Below are 19,523 nucleotides of genomic sequence, written 5' to 3'. Positions count from 1 at the left end.
AGAGTTAGTAGAAGAGGCCAAAGATGGGAAGCCCAGAACTTGGAGGCGGAGGATCTGTTTCCTCCAAAATAAGCCACCTGGGCTGCAAGGGGAAAAGGAAAGAGAAGCAAACTACACTGTTAAAAATTTCGACATTGTAAATAAAAAATAAAAATAAAACTTAAAATGTAGTTTAATTCAATTAGTTGCTCGCCTTTTCTTTGGAATTTGGAAATGTACTAGTCATTTCTAAACTTTTAAATAAATCTTAATCCTACTTTTTCCAGCACTGTCACTGGGAGAAATGAAAATTGAAAGATATTAGATGATAGTTTATGTAAAATAAGAGCATAGAGTTGTAAAATCAATTTGCATATAGTCTTGGAAGTGAGAAATGTTTGAGCTCATGCTAAAATTTCTGACTTGCGAACTTTGGTAATTTGGTCAACTTTTTTAATTATTTGTGAAATTGACTAGCAATTTCTGAGTTAACTCTTTTTTACACATAAACACTTTTCATTGTGTTCCGTTTAAAATTCATTTGGAGCAAAGAAAACAGAAAGATAGACAATAGTTTGATGTAAAATAAGAATATAGTTAATAATTAATTAATTAGCATCATGTGGACTTGGAAATGAGAAATGCTTGAGTTCATTTGAGTTAAAAATTCCTCTTTTGGTATCTTTGCATATTATAGCACAGGTTGAGATATTTTTGCCCTAATCTCAGCCTCAGACATCACGCCCACGGACCGCTGGCTGAACGTCTGATGCATATGGGACACAACCGGTGAAAAAAATTCAGAAGTGTCTAAGTAGTCATCGGATTGGTTGAATTCTACAGGATTTCCGCGGAAACAAAGATACAAACCCCCTCATGAAAGATGAAAGCCGCTGTGTTTACAACAGTGACGACGAGCGCTTTTCAGAATCCACTGAACACTGGATTTTCTAAAGTATGTGAAATATTTAAAGTTTGCGGCATAGAATCTTTAAAATATGTCAGAGAGTTTTACACACCGGTCTGTTATTGTGGTGACATTTCCACACCACAAAACTTAACAATGAACGAAACAAATTGTGATTGTTTGTCTGACAAACGGCCTCATGGGCAAGCCTTGGCCAATGAAAGCTGCCATGAATTCCAGACCTACCTATGTGAAATGAGGGCAAACAGCTATTCTCAGTGGCTTCTTGTTATATCAATCCACCATAACCATCTGGCTTTAGTCTCAACTCACCTACACATGCTGTCCCTTCATAATTAGGCTCGTATCCCTGGTTACACCTCTTGTTTGCACGGCACTTGAAGCTCCCGTAGGTGTTGGTGCAGACAGGTCGCTCAGAGGGACAGACAGACGGGAACTGTGTGCACTCATCTTGGTCTAGACAAAGAAGAGGAGTGGAATAAACATGAGGTCTGATACATGATGCTCTGGTTATGTACACACTGTGAAGTTTAAGGAATGACAGCCACATTTATTTGTGGGAGTGAATGCTTTAAGATACCATTATATGTGTGCATCGAACCAAGAAGTCACACCTACTACACAAAAACTCATGATGACTGACACAGTTTCTTTTCTAAAGCCTGCTGAGTTGCCTTGCTGTCTGCTGCCTACATAGGAAGATTCCAATTAAGGCAACATCCTAACTTAAATGGAATCGTACTGTATAAGTGACTGATTTGGACTGCTTTGCACCACATGATGCACATGTGAATCACATAGGAGACTTGACTCACAATTTTCCGTTAGCATGTTGCTAAACTTACAACACAATACCTTTATTTTATTTTTTGCTTTCATTTTTGCAAGAAACTACTGTACTGTGGATGGTACATAATTCAGACCAGTCTCAAGCTATATATTTTTTATAACTAGCGAGCAGCGACACAGTTTAGTTGGGAAAGACATACTGAGCACCTATCATACATCATACCCTATATACATTTATTGCAATGGATTATGGAGTTTAGGCCTCTGGGAGGTTAAATTTAGGTCAGATTGCTCAAAAACTTACCAGTGCAGCGGCCATTTTCATTGACCTCAAATCCTGGTCCACACTGTGAAAAGAAATAGATATTACTTACAACAATTCAACCTCTCAAATAAAGAAAGAACATATGAGGATGACAGGCAGGGTACTTACTTCAATCTCCACCACTAGGGTCGCCTCCTCCTCATTCTCAGGGTAATGGATCTCCATCACTTTGTTCATATCACTGGGCTCCAGAGGTCTCGCCACAGAACGTCCACCTGGCCAGAACACTTCCAAACTGGTGGCCACATCCTTCCCTGTCAGGGTGGCAAAGCATCAATCCTTTTAGTACCTCATGAACGTCGTTAAAACTTCCCCTCGGGCTTTGGAGACATAATAAATGATTTATTTTCTTAATGTACATCTCTCCATGGAAAAATACCATTCTGGAAAAAGGGCCCTCCCAAGAAGTTCCTCGGCAATAGCCAGGTTGGACTAGGCTCTGGTTTGGCACAGACCACGTAGTCTCTAAAACAAATGCACAAGAATGTGTTCAGTCTCAGCTGTGGGCAGCTTCGTGAGCAGCGAGGCCTGAACACATCTCCTTTGATCGGCAGAACCGGTTTCTCATGACTGCTGGTGTGTGGGGTTCACAGGCCAGAGAGTTTCTGGCATAGCAGCCACTGAGGCATTAAAGCAATGAGGTTCACACATGCCAGACTGATGAAATCTGTCTGTTGTTTGGTGGCTGCAATAAGGAGCCATATAAATGGCACGGTGGTTGGAAAGCACTTCATTTAAGAAGGTTTACAGAAGCATCCATTAACTACCTTCAATCTAATTGTCAGAGACACTTTCTCACAGACGGCGGGGACAGTAATTAACATGGCCGTTAGAGGAGACTAACATAGTGATCATGAACGGAGAGATCATCCATTGGAAATGAATGTGGTGGAGGAGGAAGACAGAACTTCAAAGGAGCTGAAATGAGAAGGGACATGGCGGGCATTAGACTTTCTTTCCATTATAGCCTTTAGTCAAGCAGGAGAGAAGCTGACTGCCTTCCCAGTTCTTAATTAAATGACATTTCTTAGGTAAACAGATCCATGGGGCTCCTGGCAGTGCCAAGGCTGGCTCAGGTGCCTCTCGAGACAAAAAGCATGAGATTTCACCAGTGGTTACTGAAAGACGCAGTTTACTTGGGAAAGACATACTGAGCACCTATCAGCTTTTTATTAAATAAAGGCAATCTGCAAATTCTTCATGTGGAAAATGATGATTGCAAGTGTTTGGATAACTGAATGCAATACAGATACTATTCACTAACAAACAGTACCATGGTAATTAATTAATTTATTAATTTATTTATTAATTTAGTAAGTTAGTTAGTCTGAGAAATCAGAAATTCTAAATATCTAATAATCAAAAAAATTATAATAACAATTTATGAAATAAAAATCCATACATTTTTTTGTTGAGATGTATAATGGTAATCTAAAAACACAAAATGTCTAAAAAAGATTAATTAATTACATTTTTAAAAAAGTATTTTTTAGAAGTATAATGGGATGGTCTTATCTGAGAAATATAAACGTTTTAAATATCTAAAAATCTTAATATAATGTATTTAAAAAATAATAATAATAATAATTTAATAAAAAATAAAAAAGTTACATCTACCATAGTAATGTTTGGCATATAAATCTAAATGTTCAAAACATCTAAAAATCTAAATAAATAAATAAATAATATAAGGTGCAATTGTGAGGTACCACAAGCTATATTTCCAACACCCTGTTTTTATGTGCATTTTGAAGTATCACATCAGAAATGAGTAACGGAAATTGCAATTGTTTTATTTACTGTTGGTTACTAGGTTACCAATACCACCATCATCCACCCAAACAACTAGATAGAAAGGCACCTAATTGGCTTTTTTTTTTTTTTTTTTTTTTTTGCAAACTGAAAATATTTGCTTCACGTTTGGATGGAAATCGATCTACTGTAAGATATAAAGTCATATTGTGAGACAACACTGCCACTGCAAGAAATAAAGCTGCAATTGTGAGACAAAAAGTCAGAATAAAAAAAAAGGAAAGAAATATAGGGAAAAAAAGAAAGAAATCGACTTCCATTCTTCGACACCGTAAACTGTACTATGGATTTATTTTGTAGTGCAGATATTTTACATCAATTTACAAACACTCTTCCTTAAAGAAACATCGATGAGAGGCCTGAACACATACGCACATATATACGAGCCCTCAGGGTGATCCAGTGACCACTGATGGCTATCATTTTGTTTTTCACAGCACATTCAGAGCAATACGAGCTTCCAGCTGGCAGCCTACTCCTGCCACAAATCTGTCCGATAGCTCCCAGATGAAGCCATGTGCCTCCAAGCATCTGTAACATTGCCAAGCCGTGGGGAAAAGGTCCGGTTTGCTGCCACCGGCTGCTGCACCTGCAGGCTTCTCTCCGGACCTTCAGTCTATGAGGATATTCAAGGAACCAGCCTCAACATGGAGGATAATGTTACTGAGACCCCAAGCCCCCCACTGAACATGACCTGGCGTTACATCATAATTGTTTCTCTGTAATGAGTCAGCAGAGCGAACACTTGTTTTCCCGCTACTCTGCGACCCTGAACATTTCCGAGACGGTGGATGCACTTATGAAATAGATATTTTACAGTTCTGGTCAATTTCATAGTTGTTCCTTTCTTAATGTGAATATCGTGGACAAAAAAATTTAGGCAGGCTTTTTAGGCAAAAGAGAGTGGGAAATAAATACATACCTAGTCCAAAGTGAGCCACTGGCTCCATCTCGCACAAGTACCCTGATCCTCCATCTATAATGCGTGTGTGAGGGCCATTCCGCTTGGTGTAGACTATCACCTTTGCTCCACGAGCAAAAGCCCCAAACTGTGTGCGTGGAATCACACGGAGCCATTTATTAGATGAGCCCTGTAATGAAAAACCAACAACTTCAAAACAGTTGTTAAACTTCAACCATAAATGCAAAATACTGTTTTAAGATGACCATATGTCCTCTTTTGGTTCCTGTCCTGGCCAGGACTGCAAAATTGCCCAAAATATCTGGCTTTCAGCTTTGTTTTCCTATTGCTCTCTCATAGTTTATAATTCATTTACTTCTACAAAATTTAACAACTGTTCTGACACCATATTAGGCTAAATTTTTTTATTTATTTTTTTTTTAGATCACAAAAAACTTGCTTGCACTTGTCCATTTATTGAATTGTAACCTTCTTCAATCTTACAAAATTACAAAAAGAATGTCATAAAAAGAATGCAATAAAATTATCCCACGCAACTCGTTCATATTACAAGTGTTCTTAAGGCATATGGTGGGTTTGCCAAGGAACAAGTATAAAATGTAATCAACTAAGTGAAAGTCCAGTCGCATTTGTGTATTTGGATGAGTGCACAGCAGTTTGCACCAGTACGTGCATAAAAGAAAGCACACAAACTAGTCATTTTGAAGCACCAAGAGAAATAAACTCATGATACGAAACAGGATTCTTTCTTCTCTGAGGTTCTGAGACAGTTATCCAGACAGCTGTCATTGACTTAAGTTCATCGCAATCTCGTGACGTTCCGTTAATCAGTGAAGCTGTCTGCACTGCACTGCACAATCTCTTATTTACATCGTATCTACATACACATTGTTATAATGAGAGTTTTCGCGAGCTTGCAGAAAAACTCAGCACTTGTCAAAACTCGCCGTTTTGAGTGGTGAGTGAAACTTTGACGCTCTCCAGAACACAAATACACACTGGAGCATTTGCCAAACATGTTTCACCAATATCAAATGGGGCCCCGCGATTCCCCAAGCCCTAAGCGGCCGCTTACCTCAATTATAGGTTAGGTAATGGTTTGTCTCATTTCTGAATTCAAATCTTTTACTTCTCTTAAGGGATTTCAGAAGAAACATTTGAGAATATGTGATACTAGAACAAAGCATAAGTTATTTCTCAAGAAAATCTGAAGTGTTTTGTCTATTTAAATGTGGCTGACCGGTCTAAAACACTATCTCACCTGAGTGACTCGATACACAGAGATGGGTTGAGCTGCACTTTCCCCATGCATCACCAAAAGATCCAGCTGCCCATCTCCATCAATATCAGTCACAGCTGCTCCTGAAATACAGATCATCCTGCTCAGATACAGCTGTAACACATAGTTTCCAATTCTCAACATTAATACCAAAAAAAAAAAAAAAAAAAATGTTTAGACCACATATACACTGATACATTGGCTTTCTAATGATGATGATGATGATGATTTAGATTGAGGGGTGACTGCACCTAATACTAAATGTCATAAAAGTAACAAGATGCAGTTATACACAAGCCTGGATTTATAATGACATCTAGTGGTAGAGATGAAATAATCAGGATTAAGTTTTGGAGTTAAACGCAACCATCCCATCACTCCACAGTTTGTTTGTTCATCTATTCTAGTACACCAAAAACTACTAACTTCTTCTTTACACAAAGGTGTGCCCGATTAACATACACTACTGTTCAATACTGTAGTATAAACAAAAAGTTAGGGGTCAGCAACTTTATTAACTTGGTTTTGAAAGTTTTTTTATTTTTATTTTCTTCTTTTTTTTTAAAAGAAAAATACAGTGGAACAGTCATAATATGAAACATTACAATAAAAGTTTTCATTTTTTTTTTTTTTTTTTAAATATCAATTATTTCTGTGGTGGAAAAGCCAAATTGTCAGCATCATTACTCCAGTCTTCATTGTCACATGATTCTTCACAATTCATTTTAATATGCTAATTTTATTGTCAACTATTAATATCAATATTGAAAACAGCTGTGCTGCTTAATATTTTGTGAAAACCATGACACCTTTTTTCAGGATTCTTTGATGAACAGAACAGTTAATAGAACAGTATTTTCTTGAAATATAACATTTGTAATGATGTACAGTAAGTCTTTGTCACTTTTGTTTTGTTTAATGCATCACTGCTTATTAAAATATTAATTTCTTTAAAAAATAAAAATAAAAAACTAATATTGTGTTAGTATTTCACTAGCCATGTGCTAGCTACTCTCAGAGTATTAACTAATGCTAATTTAAATTTATAAAAAAAAGAAAGAAGAAAAAAGAACATTGATTGATTGACAAGCATATCCTTTGATGTTGTCCAAAACGCAACGGGATGGATTAGCAATAAATGTGATGTGACAAGCTTTTAAACAACATGGAGGTGAGAACATTAATGCTGTCTTTGTAATAACTTTTTGATATAACAGGCTCCTCAATCCTTTATTAAAAAAAAAAATAATCATTTTCAAGTTATTTTAAGAGGAAAATCTTAAATTTACCATTTGTAAAAGTCATGAAATGGATTTACAAGATAAACAGTCCTAAATTTGGATGGAATGAACCAGCCAAACCCTTCGTACCAGTTCCCCGTCCCTCTGGTTCGGCGGCCTCCCCGATGTTCAGCTCCTCAATCTGTGGATCTCCGTGTTCTCTCCGAGAAACTCTGCCATGGTAAAGATTAATTACTTACTCAATTTGCCTTTTGGCTTGAGAGAACTCGACACAAATGAACAGTCAAAGACAAATGTACCTTGTCAGATGTATGTTATATAACATGTCTCAATGGAGATATTCATTTCCAGGCTCATGAAACTCACACAATATTGATTCAGTTAAAACATTTTTTTAGGGCTGGAAGTTCATACGCTACATTTTGATGACTAATAATGCTAACTAAAAGGTTTCTTTATACAAAAAGCTTGAGGCTTTGCTTTCTGAGAACCGGGGTCCAGATTGTTTGAGTATGGGATTAGAAACTAATTTGAAACAATGTCCTGTTTAATGCTACGTCCAGTCTTCTCATTAGAAAGCCATCGTTTAATGGGTGAGGTCGGACGTAAGGGGAATTTCCCATCAGGTAGAGTTGTGGTTGGACTGGGTTGTGTTTGTGGTCTGGCGGTTGGACTTGCTGGCTTGTCATGCCATCTGGGCTTACTACCAAATCCCCAAAATAAATGTTAAAGTAATAACTCTGTTACATAAAGTTAATACTGTTTTGTTAGGTCATTTTGATCAAGCAGGCAATTGTATGAATCACAAAAGACAGGTTACATTCATAGAGTGAAATGAACTATCCTTCTGATATACTGTATTATGGGGGGGGGGGGGTGTGGATATCAGAATGTTGATGTTGTTCTTTTCCCATACAATGGTAGTAAATGGTAACCAGCAGGTTTTATTGGTAATTAAAAAAACTATAAAAGATTGTTTGTCAATTAAAATGCTGAAATAAAATAAAATATTAGATTTAAAAATAATAATAATTAAAAGTATAAACAAAAAAAATAAGCAAAAAAATAAAAATTATTAAAATTATTTATATAAATAATAATAAAAATATAATTATAATAAAAATATTCCTCATTGAATTTGAGAACTATAAAAGGGGTATTTTTTATATTCCTGATCATGAATAAACTTTCAGTCTGTCCTTCAGGCAGGTATTAGATGACTTGCAAAGACATTAAATAATGCACAAGATAACTTTTTTTATTGCCTTTGATGGCCATTCACTTTACACAGCATAAATAATCAGTGCGAACATCCTGTTAAACATCTCCTTGTGTTCTGCGCCCCTCTAAGATCTAAGCTATGTCGGTATAGTCTTTTTGTTCACACCTGAAGAGTCTGTTGGCTGATGGTCCTCTGTAGGCAATGTTGTTGAAAAAAACTTCCAGTTCATTGTCATTATCAAAGTCGGCTGCGATGACAGTGCGAACAGGAGATGGCATGGAAAACTTCTGTGTGGCCACGTCCTGGTACAGAGAATATCAGCGTATCAAAATTTGAAACTCCACAGTGCTTACACTCTTTACACTTGGGAAAATACTTACAGTAGTTGTCTCTACATATCACACTAGGACAGGTATGTCTTTTACCTTTGCTGACAGGAGAACATCAGCTTTAAGATCTGGAGAGTCAGAAATGTGATATCTATAACATGAAGTTCTAAGCTGCAGATAAATACAGTCTAAAAACTGCAGGGAGTTTTAGCAGAGAAAAGTAACTGCTATCGTTGCGCTTCAATAGTGTAGCAACGAGTCATGGAAGAGTTATTGAGCATGCCGGCACTCTCTCAAGTATTAAGCCCAATTTTAATTATAGGGCTCATAAAACCTGCAGGAGAAAGCCCATGAAGTGACCTTCTGCTGTCTGGTTGAAGAAGAGACAATGGCCATCTCTGGACAGGAACCAGCAGAGGTGATGAAACACCTGAGCACGAGACAATACTGATGCACTTGCAAATACATGCACTTACACAAGCTGGTGTGCTTGTTCAGCCAAAGTTGAATTAACACTCGGAATAACAAAGCATCTTAATCACAATGCAATTATATGGGCAAAGGTCACAATACCCTACTCTGATTCACAAACCCTTCTGTAAGGTCTACCATTAGACATTACCCCAACAATTGACCCCCATAAAACAGCTTCCTGCTGACGTTTATCTCTGTGCTAAAGAAGCCGATCACTGCGGCTAACACTGAGATCAAACTAAAGCTGAAGAAGACCTACACACACAGCACTGATCCATCCATAACAAAAGTCCAATCAAACACTATAACCTGACACACTCTGGTGATACAGAGCTCCAAAGGTTAATGACTAACTACTGCAGGAAAATAAATAGATAATAATGTTGGGTTCATTACTTCTACTTAATTTTTATTATTTATTTAAGGACAGGCTTGATTACATAGCCTAATTAAACCATTAGTTTAAGATTAGCAGACTTACAAATTCTGACTGGCCCCACAGGACAAATGTTTCAGATGACAATGTGCGGAAACGGAGCAGATTGAAAAGATTTAAAACTAAGAGTTTTATTTTGAGAAAAAGATCCTAGTGATCTCACATATGTCCCATCTAGAGTTTCAGAAGAAATGTTCTTAGGTTTGCCAAAAATCTGGAAAAGACATTTCATGTTCAATATGAACAAATTTGTCAACGTTTAAATGAAACTTAAGCTATCCGTATTCCTATTTGTTTGTCTATCAAAAACTGAATATTGGTGATTTTTGTCATATGGCTTTTGCCACCATTGTATAAAAGCTGTGATAAAATCACTATAATGCACATATTATATTATATTGTTAAAAAATATTACACTAGCATTCATAAGTCTGGGGTCCTTTTTTCCTTCTGCTATTTGATCAAAAATACAGTAAAAAGAGTAATATTGTGAAAAATTATCACAATTAAAAATAACATTTTTCCAGTCTTCAGTGTCACGGGATCCTTAAGAAAAATGCAGATAATATGCAGATTTGCTGCTCAAGAAACTTTATTATTATCAAAGTTAAAAGCAATCATGCTGCTTATTATCATTGTGGAACACCATTGTTTGATGTTTAGATAAATAGTAATTTCAAAAAAACACCAATTATTTTAAATATTTGAGTCTTTACTGCCACTTTTGATTAATTTAACACATCCTTTCTGAATTAATGTATTTTTTTTTTAAAGGAAATCTTACTGAACCCAAACTTTTAAAAGTAGGTTCTGCAAAAACAATAAAAAACAAACATTTCTCACAACATTCAGACTTGATATAGCTGTTAGCAGATGAAAAAACAACAACTTTCTGTTGAAGTCTGATGAAAAAAAAAGAAATTCTTCGATCATACTGTGTCATACTGTGTTACTAATTACAATCAGTGTGCTTTACCAGCTGAAACAAGGGCCAGGTCACTGCGCGAACAATAGAACAATGATTAGAGAATAACTAAATACATCAATCAGACAGCAGATGTTATTATTTTATCCTCTGTTTTCTCTCAGAGGGATTTAATTATACAGATCAGAATGTAGGGATCACAATGTGTTCTGTATAACAAAGCTGATCCTACCATTATTTAGTATAAAAATATATATTCTGGCCTGGCAAGGACAGCAATAAAAACATCTTCTCTTCCATTACAGCTAAAAAAGTTGCAGAGTGTTTTTAAAATCTGCACCTTAAACCTTTGCTTGCGATTATTGCTGAGCTGTAGGAACAGACGATGTGGCCCATTCCAGTTTCCATAGACAATGTCTGTCTTCCCATCCCGATTAAAATCTGCTAACGCCACTCCACGGCCATGCTGCATCGGGTCATCAACCCCTGTGACAACAAATACAAAAATTTCATTGCATGTTTGCTTTGAAAGGCTAACAAAGTCACCTTTCAAAACAAAATCATCACAAAAAATGAAAAGTGCCAGCTCTTACTTACCCGCTTGTGCCGCCACATCTGTAAATGTACCATCCCCGTTGTTCCGAAACAGAAAGTTAGGGCTGTACTCATTGTCACAGAAAATATCAGGTAGGGTCTGACTGAGGATGGGACCCACCACGACCCCCCGTCCCCCTATAACTCACAGCAGAGACGGCCATCATCACCAAACGCACAGCAGAAATCGTTAGTGGCTTTCCAGCTCATTTCCCCAGCAGCGGCTCTCTGCTGCTTTTGCTGACACAGACTCTGACTGCCCATAATCACATTACAGGGAGTGTGAACGTGCATTTAACCAGCTCTCTTTCAACACATCTCACCCAGCTATCACTATTCTACAGCTCTGACCTCCAGCTGAATTACAGCAGCAAGTATTTTTTTTACCTTTTTTTTGTATAGCGCTTTTCACAATGAACATTATGATGTTTCAAAGCTGCTTTAAAGAAAAAAAAGTGCTTTTATTTCTTAAAGCCCGGAAGGACCAGGTTCTTCTTAATGCTAAATATGAGCATGCTATTAAGAGTTGTAATAGCTCTTACTTTCAAATATATATTTGAAATACATTTGAAAAGACATTTGGAAGAGGGAACAACTTTTGCTGTATTAAATATTTTTTTATAATTAAGTATTTATATTCTTTATATTGTTACAGACTGGTTAAAATAAAATAAAATAAAATAAAATAAACTTCTGCAGATAGACTCCAATGCAGCTTCAGCGTCCTCATTAAATATGTAAATAAAGTGAATAAAATAGGTTTATTCATAAAATAAAATGTTAAAAAACAGAAATGCATTGGTAAAATAAATGAAATAAACATATTGTGTTTAATCAATTCCATATTTTTGTCATTCAAACAATTATTACATATTTATTATTACAAATAAAATAGCATGTATAATTTAAATGAAATGAAACATATTGCTGAATCCATTCCGTCTTGTGACATTTAAATGTGTTATAATATGAAATAAAAACTGTATTAAATTAAATTAATTCAAATGTAAAATAAGTTAATAACAATAATAACATTTTGTGGTCAAAGCCATTCCATGTTTTGTGTCATTCAATCATATGAAGTCTGCCAAGGCTTTGACAGAATCCTCCATAGTGAGGCAAGAATATCACAAAAGCTTAATTTTGTTACTACAGCGACATTTCCATTCAGAGACTGTCCTAGTTGAACCCTTCTCAACAGTGCCTCTCCAAAACTGCTCTGAACGGTGGTCCAAAGCCCTGCTCTCCCCATAGTGATTGATGTAATAGCTGCTTCATTGAGTAAGTCAGAGCTGAAATACGGCTCACTTGTCCTTGTGCCTTCACATGACTTTCAGTGGAGTAAACAGCTGAGTGCGCCAAAACCTCCATCTCTTTATTCAGCGCTGCCTTCCAGGGCCCTGTTCTCTCTATTACTGGCTGCTTTAGCTGATAAACACGGTCTATAACTCAGTGATGCAAAGCTGATATGAGCACCGAGCTCCACTGTAAATCAGCCACAAGACAAAAAACCTGGATCCTACAGCTCATTAAAGAGTGCTGGGTAATATATTCACTGACATCATCGTACACTTACAAACTCCCACTCACATATTCATAAATAAGCGGACATGCACCTGTGAACTTGTTGACTCCGGCCTGCTCAGCCACGTTCGACAGTGCAATGATTCCCTTGGACGGGTCACTTGAACTTTCATCCATTTCAATCAGAGCATGTGGACCTACAGTTCCGCTGGCATAGTTAGCAATGTAGATGGAATAACGACCTGTTCCCTTAAAAAAGAAAGAAAGATGCATTGTTTATATTGATTAGACTACTAATAATGCTTAATCTCATAAACAATTTTAAAAACCTTTATAAAAATTCTCACAATTCTACAAAGTGAAAACTATATAAACTATATACTGTACAACTATATACAAAAGTTTCTATGCTTCTAAACTTTTTAACACTTTTCACACTTATTTTGTAAAAAAAAAAATTAATTAAATAATTATAATATTTGATAATGTTGCATACAGGTTAAGACTAAAATAAAATAAACTAAAATATTGTGGTTAAAAACATTCTATATTTTGTGCTATTTAAAAAAAATTGATAACATGAAAACTGTGTCTAAAATACATGATGTGAAATACATATAAAGATGCCTTTTATATATATATCCAACAGTAAATAAACAAATATAAAAACAGGATAATTTGTATTTAATGCGAAAGTCATAACTTTCCATAATAATGACAATTCCACCATTTCTCAAATTAGGGACAAAATCATTATTGTGGTGCCATGTGATTTGTGGAAAATCTGATGTATGGAAAATCTTTTTGTAATTATTGCAAGAAAAGTAACATCCCTCTTATAAAATAAGAGAAATAAGTCAAACACTCGTCCACATACAGAACAGTTGCATACACATACTTTCACACACCACACACATATTTAAACTGCCTCCCCTTGGATATTAATTTCACACCCCATTATCAGAAATATTCCCTGTGGACATGAAGTCAGTGAAGTAGCCAAGCAAATGAACTTGCACACACATTTTCAATAAAGACACCCAGGATCCAACAGCATGGAAAGGGTGAAATAAAGAAATATATACATAAGTATATAAATATCAGCAGCTCATGACCAGAATCCTAATGAGGCACAACAATGAAAATGTCAAACGCTCTCTGGTTTTTACATAACCGCAACTTCAGTTCAGAAAATACAGATTAAAGCATAATGGAGTTAAAACAGATGTTGCCCCAGAATGTATTAGCAACTCAAGTTTTAATGTCATGATTTACATGTTTTGCATGCTCTGTTTATAAAGAATTAGATTTACAGACAATTTTGCCAGTAACAAGGACCAGAAAAGTATTGGAGACTAATACGTTCAAAGTATATTTTGTACCATCTATGGTTTCATGGAAGTGATATCGCACTCTTTTCAAGAAGTGGGACCAGAGGGTGTGTTCCAACTACAGGGGGATCACACTCCTCAGACTTCCATGGAAAGTCTATGCCAGGGTACTGGAGAGGAGAATTTGGTCGATAGTCGAACTTTGGATTCAGGAGGACAAATGAGGTTTTCGTCCCGGTCGTGGAACGCTTGACCAGCTTTATGCCCTCACCTGGGTGCTGGAGGGTTCATGGAAGTTTGCCCAACCGATCCACAGGTGTTTTGTGGATTTGGAGAAGGCATTTGACCGTGTCCCTCGCGGCTTCATGTGGGGGGTGCTCTGGGAGTATGGGGTCCAGGTCCTTCTGTTAAGGGATGTTCGGTCCCTATATGACCGGAGCAGGAGCTTAGTTCGCATTCCTTGCAGTAAGCCAGATTTGTTCCCGGTACATGTTGGACTCCGGCAGGGCTGCCTTTTATCACCGGTCCTGTTTTTTCTAGGATTTCTAGGTGCAGCCAGGGGCCAGAGGGTGTCCGGTTTTGGGACCACATGATTTCGTCTCTGCTTTTTGCAGATGATGTTGTCATGTTGGCTTCATCGGGCCAGGACCTTCAGCGTGCGCTTGGACAGTTTGCAGCAGAGTGTGAAGCGGCTGGGATGAGAATCAGTACCTCCAAGTCCCTGGCCATGGTTTTCAGCCAGAAAAGGGTGGCATGTCCCCTTCAGGTTGGTGGAGAGCTCCTGCTTCAAGTGGAGCAGTTCAAGTATCTTGGGGTCTTGTTCACGAGTGAGGGAAAGATGTAGATTGAGAGGCAGATAGGTGCAGCTTTTGCAGTGAGGCGGTTGATGTACCTGTCTGTTGTGGTGAAGAAGGAGCTGAGCTGCAAGGCGAAGCTCTCGATTGACCAGTCGATCTACGTTCCTACTCTCACCTATGATCATGAGCTGTGGGTCATGACCGAAAGGAAAAAATCCCAGATACAGCGGGCCGAAATAAGCTTTCTCCATAGGGTGGCTGGGCAGTCCCTTAGAGATAGGGTGAGGAGCTCGGCCACTCGGGAGGAGTTCAGAGTAGAGCCGCTGCTCCTCCACATTGAGAGGAGCCAGCTGAGGTGGCTCGGGTATCTGTTCTGGATACCTCCTGGACGCCTTCCTGGGGAGGTATTCCGGGCACGCTATAAATGATAATAAGTGTTCTCTTCCTGCTGTCTTCTCACATCAAAATCCTCCAAAATATTTGCTTAGAACTGTTTTGGACTGTTTTGCTTTTAAACTGTGCTTGATCTGTTCATATTTATCTTCTGATTCTGACTGCTTGAAATTAAAAATATCTTAAATGTAGAGGAAGTAATGTAATGCTAAATTTCTTCAAATATTTTCGGATGAAGAATTATACTCATCTACATCTTGCCCTTAGAGTCAGTAAATTTTTAGGAAATTTGTATTTTTGGGTGAACTATTACTTTAATCAAACTGATTAAAGAGCATGGTACCCATTGGTAAATTTTTTGGTTTTTTTTTTAATTCACAAATATTTACTATTGCCTTGAATTAATTGAGAATTAAGATACAATCAAATAAATATAATATAATGAATGTATTTAAATGAAAATAAATAAATAATATATATATATATATATATATATATATATATATATAAACCAGATTTCTGGATCTTAATGCTTCTGTGACCTTGTATGACTGTAGATAGGAATAAATAAGGCAAACTCAACGATCTGCATCAGCAGTTCATTTCAACTTGTTAAAGTTTCTTTGTGGATCGACATAGTATCCAATGACAGGGTCATTTTTTTGGTTCCCAACTCTGTGAAGACCAAACACATTTTGTTTTGTTTCTCTCCAAGCCTATTATAAGCCTGATCCTAAATCATTTAAATCATAAAATCATTGCTGAAGGACTTTTAAGCAGCACCATCTCACAATTATGAGCCCAGTCAAATGACTGCGGTCGAAAAAATCAATTTCAATCCCTTGAAGTTCTTCCCCAGGATTGCTGAGCATTCTTCACTGCTGACTGCTCCAAACAACAGCATGCAGTCCAGAAGTAATTGTGGAAATATGCTGTTCAGCTTATGGTGTTTTGGACTAAATACAAATCATTGACATGTTTGGCCATTCATCATGACGTCTGTGATTAGGTAGTGAAGAGCGGTCAGATGGCGGAAGCTCTGATAACCTACGTGCAGAGAGACAAATTAAGGCAGCACTTCCCACCTATTACATCTCCTTACAAAAAGAAACCAATGAGACCTTGCATTTTCTAATTATTACAGCACATGGTTCAATGTCACAGACAAATATTGCAGTACGCTGAAAATGAACAATCATATTGGTTGGCTATGGGGGCAGGATTCAACATTAATGGTGGACAGCAAATGATGGCCGCAGAGGATTTTGAGTTTCTGAGGGTGAAACGATCAGACAGTAATGAGATGTAAACAGTCACTCAACACCCTTAAGAACTCACTTTCCTTCAGATTCCACATACTAATGTTCTGCAATCCTGTTGATGATCAATGCATACCTCAGGCTGCAACTTACTATTCACATTTTCATCTTACAGTTATTCAAAAAGCTTTAAGCATGAAGTTTCCATGATTTTTCAGTCACTCATGATTACTGGATGAGTATTTTTTTTTATCTTTTATACAGACTGCACTCAAGAAGAGCATTTTCTAGTCTGTGCGATATTTTAGAGCTGAGAATAACCAGAATCATATGTTCAATCAGGACCACTTCCGTCAAGTATATTTAACGCGATGCTCGATTTCTACAAAAAGTTATGAAAACACAATTTTTTTTTAAATGTCCCATTTTTTAAAAATTTTTCAAAAAGTTTTTTCTTGATTACATAACTGTTAAGAGAATATTTAGCACTTTGCAAACATTATTTGCAAACAAGTATTAATTTATGTATAAAAAAGTTACATACAGGTGCATCTCAATAAATTGGAATGTCATGGAAAAGTTCATTTATTTCAGTAATTCTACTCAAATTGTTAATACTTTTGTATTAAATAAATGCAAAGGTTTCCTGAGCCTTCAAAACGGTCTCTCAGTTTGGTTCACTAGGCTACACAATCATGGGGAAGACTGCTGATCTGACAGCTGTCCAGAAGACAATCATTGACACCCTTCACAAGGATGATGAGCCACAAACATTCATTGCCAAAGAAGCTGGCTGTTCACAGAGTGCTGTATCCAAACAAGTTAACAGAAAGTTGAGTGGAAGGAAAATTGTGGAAGAAAAGATACACAACGAACCGAGAGAACCGCTGCCTTATGAGAATTGTCAAGCATAATCGATCCAAGAATTTGAGTGAACTTCACAAGAAATGGAACTAAGGCATCAAGAGCCACCACACACATAAGTGTCAAGGAATTGCTGAACCACAGACAACGTCAGAGGCGTCTTACATGGACTAAGGAGAAGAAGAACTGGACTGTTGCCCAGTGGTCCAAAGTTCAGATGACAGCAAGTTTTGTATTTCATTTGGAAACCAAGGTCCTAGAGTCTGGAGGAAGGTTGGAGAAGCTTATAGCCCTAGTTGATTGAAGTCCACTGTTAGGTTTCCACAGTCTAAGATGATTTTGGGGTACATTGTCATCTGCTGGTGTTGGTCCATTGTGTTTTTTTGAAAACCAAAGTCACTGCACCTGTTTATCAAGAAATTTTTGGAGCACTTCATGCTTCCTTCTGCAGACCAGCTTTTTGAAGATGCTGAATTCATTTTCCAGCAGGATCTGGCACCTGCCCACGCTGCCAAAAATACCAAAATTTGGTTAAAATGACCATGGTGTTGGTGTGCGTGACTGGCCAGCAAACTCACCAGACCTGATATTGTCAAGGAGGAAAATGAGAAACAAGAAACCAAACAATACAAGATGAGCTGAAGGCCACTGTCAAAGAACCTGGGCTTTCCCATACCACCTCAGCAGTGCCACAAACTGATCACCTCCATGCCAGGCCGAATTGAAGCAGTAATTAAAGCAAAAGGAGCACCTATAAAGTATTTAGTACATGTACAGTAAATGAAAATACTTTCCAGAAGGCCAACCATTCACTAAAAAAAAATTCTTATTATTATTATTATTTTTATTGGTCTTATGAAGTATTCTAATTTGTTGAGAGAGTAGATTGGTGGGTTTATGTTAAATGTGAGCCAAAGTCATCACAATTAAAAGAACCAAAGACTTAAACTTCAGTCTGTGTGCATTCAATTTATTTAATGCACGAGTTTCACAATTTAAGTTGAATTACTGAAATAAATTAACTTTTCCTCGACACTCTAATTTATTGAGATGCACCTGTAAATGTCCAACTAAAATGTTTTAGAAGAAAAACAGATGATGTATAACCCCTTTTTTTGTGTTAACACTTTAAGAACATTATTAAAGACCAGCTAACTTTGAACGAATGTTCTATTAACGTTACTGGAAGAGCGTTTTTTCATAACTTTAAGAGATCCTTGCCAGGACATTAGACAAAGTACTGAGAACATTCCATGTTAGCTGGAAACTTTCACAACATCTGCTGGTTTCCCATCCAAAAATGGACCACAGGTCTGTTTTGACAGAGAAACATACTATACTAAGAGCAAATGCAATTTAAATTGTAAAAACGAAGACGTAGAAAAATAAATGAACTTATCAACTTTTTTAATTATTATTTATTTTTAATCCCAGAATATAGATGGCAATCCTAATTTTGGAAGATCTGTGTGAATTTTACAGGAAAACATACAAATTACTTATTTATACACCTGGTCAGTTTTCCTGAAAAAAGTGTTTTTACCATCAAGCTTTTGTTTGACACAAACTTATTAGAAGTGTTACCTTTCTGTCCACACATGCGACTGACCGACCAGCCACACGATTGGCAACATCTCGGTTTTCATTAATGTCATCATTCAGGAGATCCTCAAACCGGCCGTTACGAAACTTAAAGAGCTTGTCAGTGTATGTTGTTCTCCCTGCATGAAATGACATGAACAATTTACATGAAACTAACATCCATTTACTTTAGCATTTCCTTCAGAGCCTTGTTTATGGAACCATTTCATACCAGAGAAGGCATTATTAGTGTTAAGGACGTAAATTTCCTCTCTGCCATCACCATCTATGTCACATGCTGTCACTCCAATGGCATTGCCCTGTCGATCTCTGAGTGCATAGTATGGAGAACTGCGGTTGTCAACCGCAATGTTAACAAGCCTCTTCTTAAAACTGTCATACTTCAACACCAGATTTGGGCCATTGTAGCTAAAGAGAAAAAAAGCAGAACATTTGTGTAACTGTGTAATTGTGTAAATAAAAAAAGGCCATCACTATGTCTTGTTCATCAGTATGTAT

The 19,523-nt window shown here is 37.0% G+C and overlaps 1 protein-coding gene across 1 annotated transcript; it reads right to left on the bottom strand.

Annotated features, from left to right (window-relative positions):
- Window positions 1–867: 867 nt before the first annotated feature.
- On the bottom strand, window positions 868–19,433 carry LOC113069661 (cartilage acidic protein 1-like; the record flags this gene model as incomplete). The annotated part of the gene is made up of 12 exons (XM_026242829.1): window positions 868–1,363; window positions 2,001–2,043; window positions 2,130–2,275; window positions 4,756–4,924; window positions 6,017–6,117; window positions 7,405–7,487; window positions 8,663–8,799; window positions 11,002–11,147; window positions 11,259–11,393; window positions 12,872–13,028; window positions 19,008–19,144; window positions 19,237–19,433. Coding segments are annotated over 12 exons (1,639 nt in total), but the record flags the coding sequence as incomplete, so codon positions are not given.
- Window positions 19,434–19,523: the final 90 nt, after the last annotated feature.

The sequence above is a fragment of the Carassius auratus genome, unplaced genomic scaffold, assembly GCF_003368295.1.
Source record: "Carassius auratus strain Wakin unplaced genomic scaffold, ASM336829v1 scaf_tig00002093, whole genome shotgun sequence".
Taxonomy (NCBI): domain Eukaryota; kingdom Metazoa; phylum Chordata; class Actinopteri; order Cypriniformes; family Cyprinidae; genus Carassius; species Carassius auratus.
This window is presented reverse-complemented; position numbering and strand designations above follow the sequence as displayed.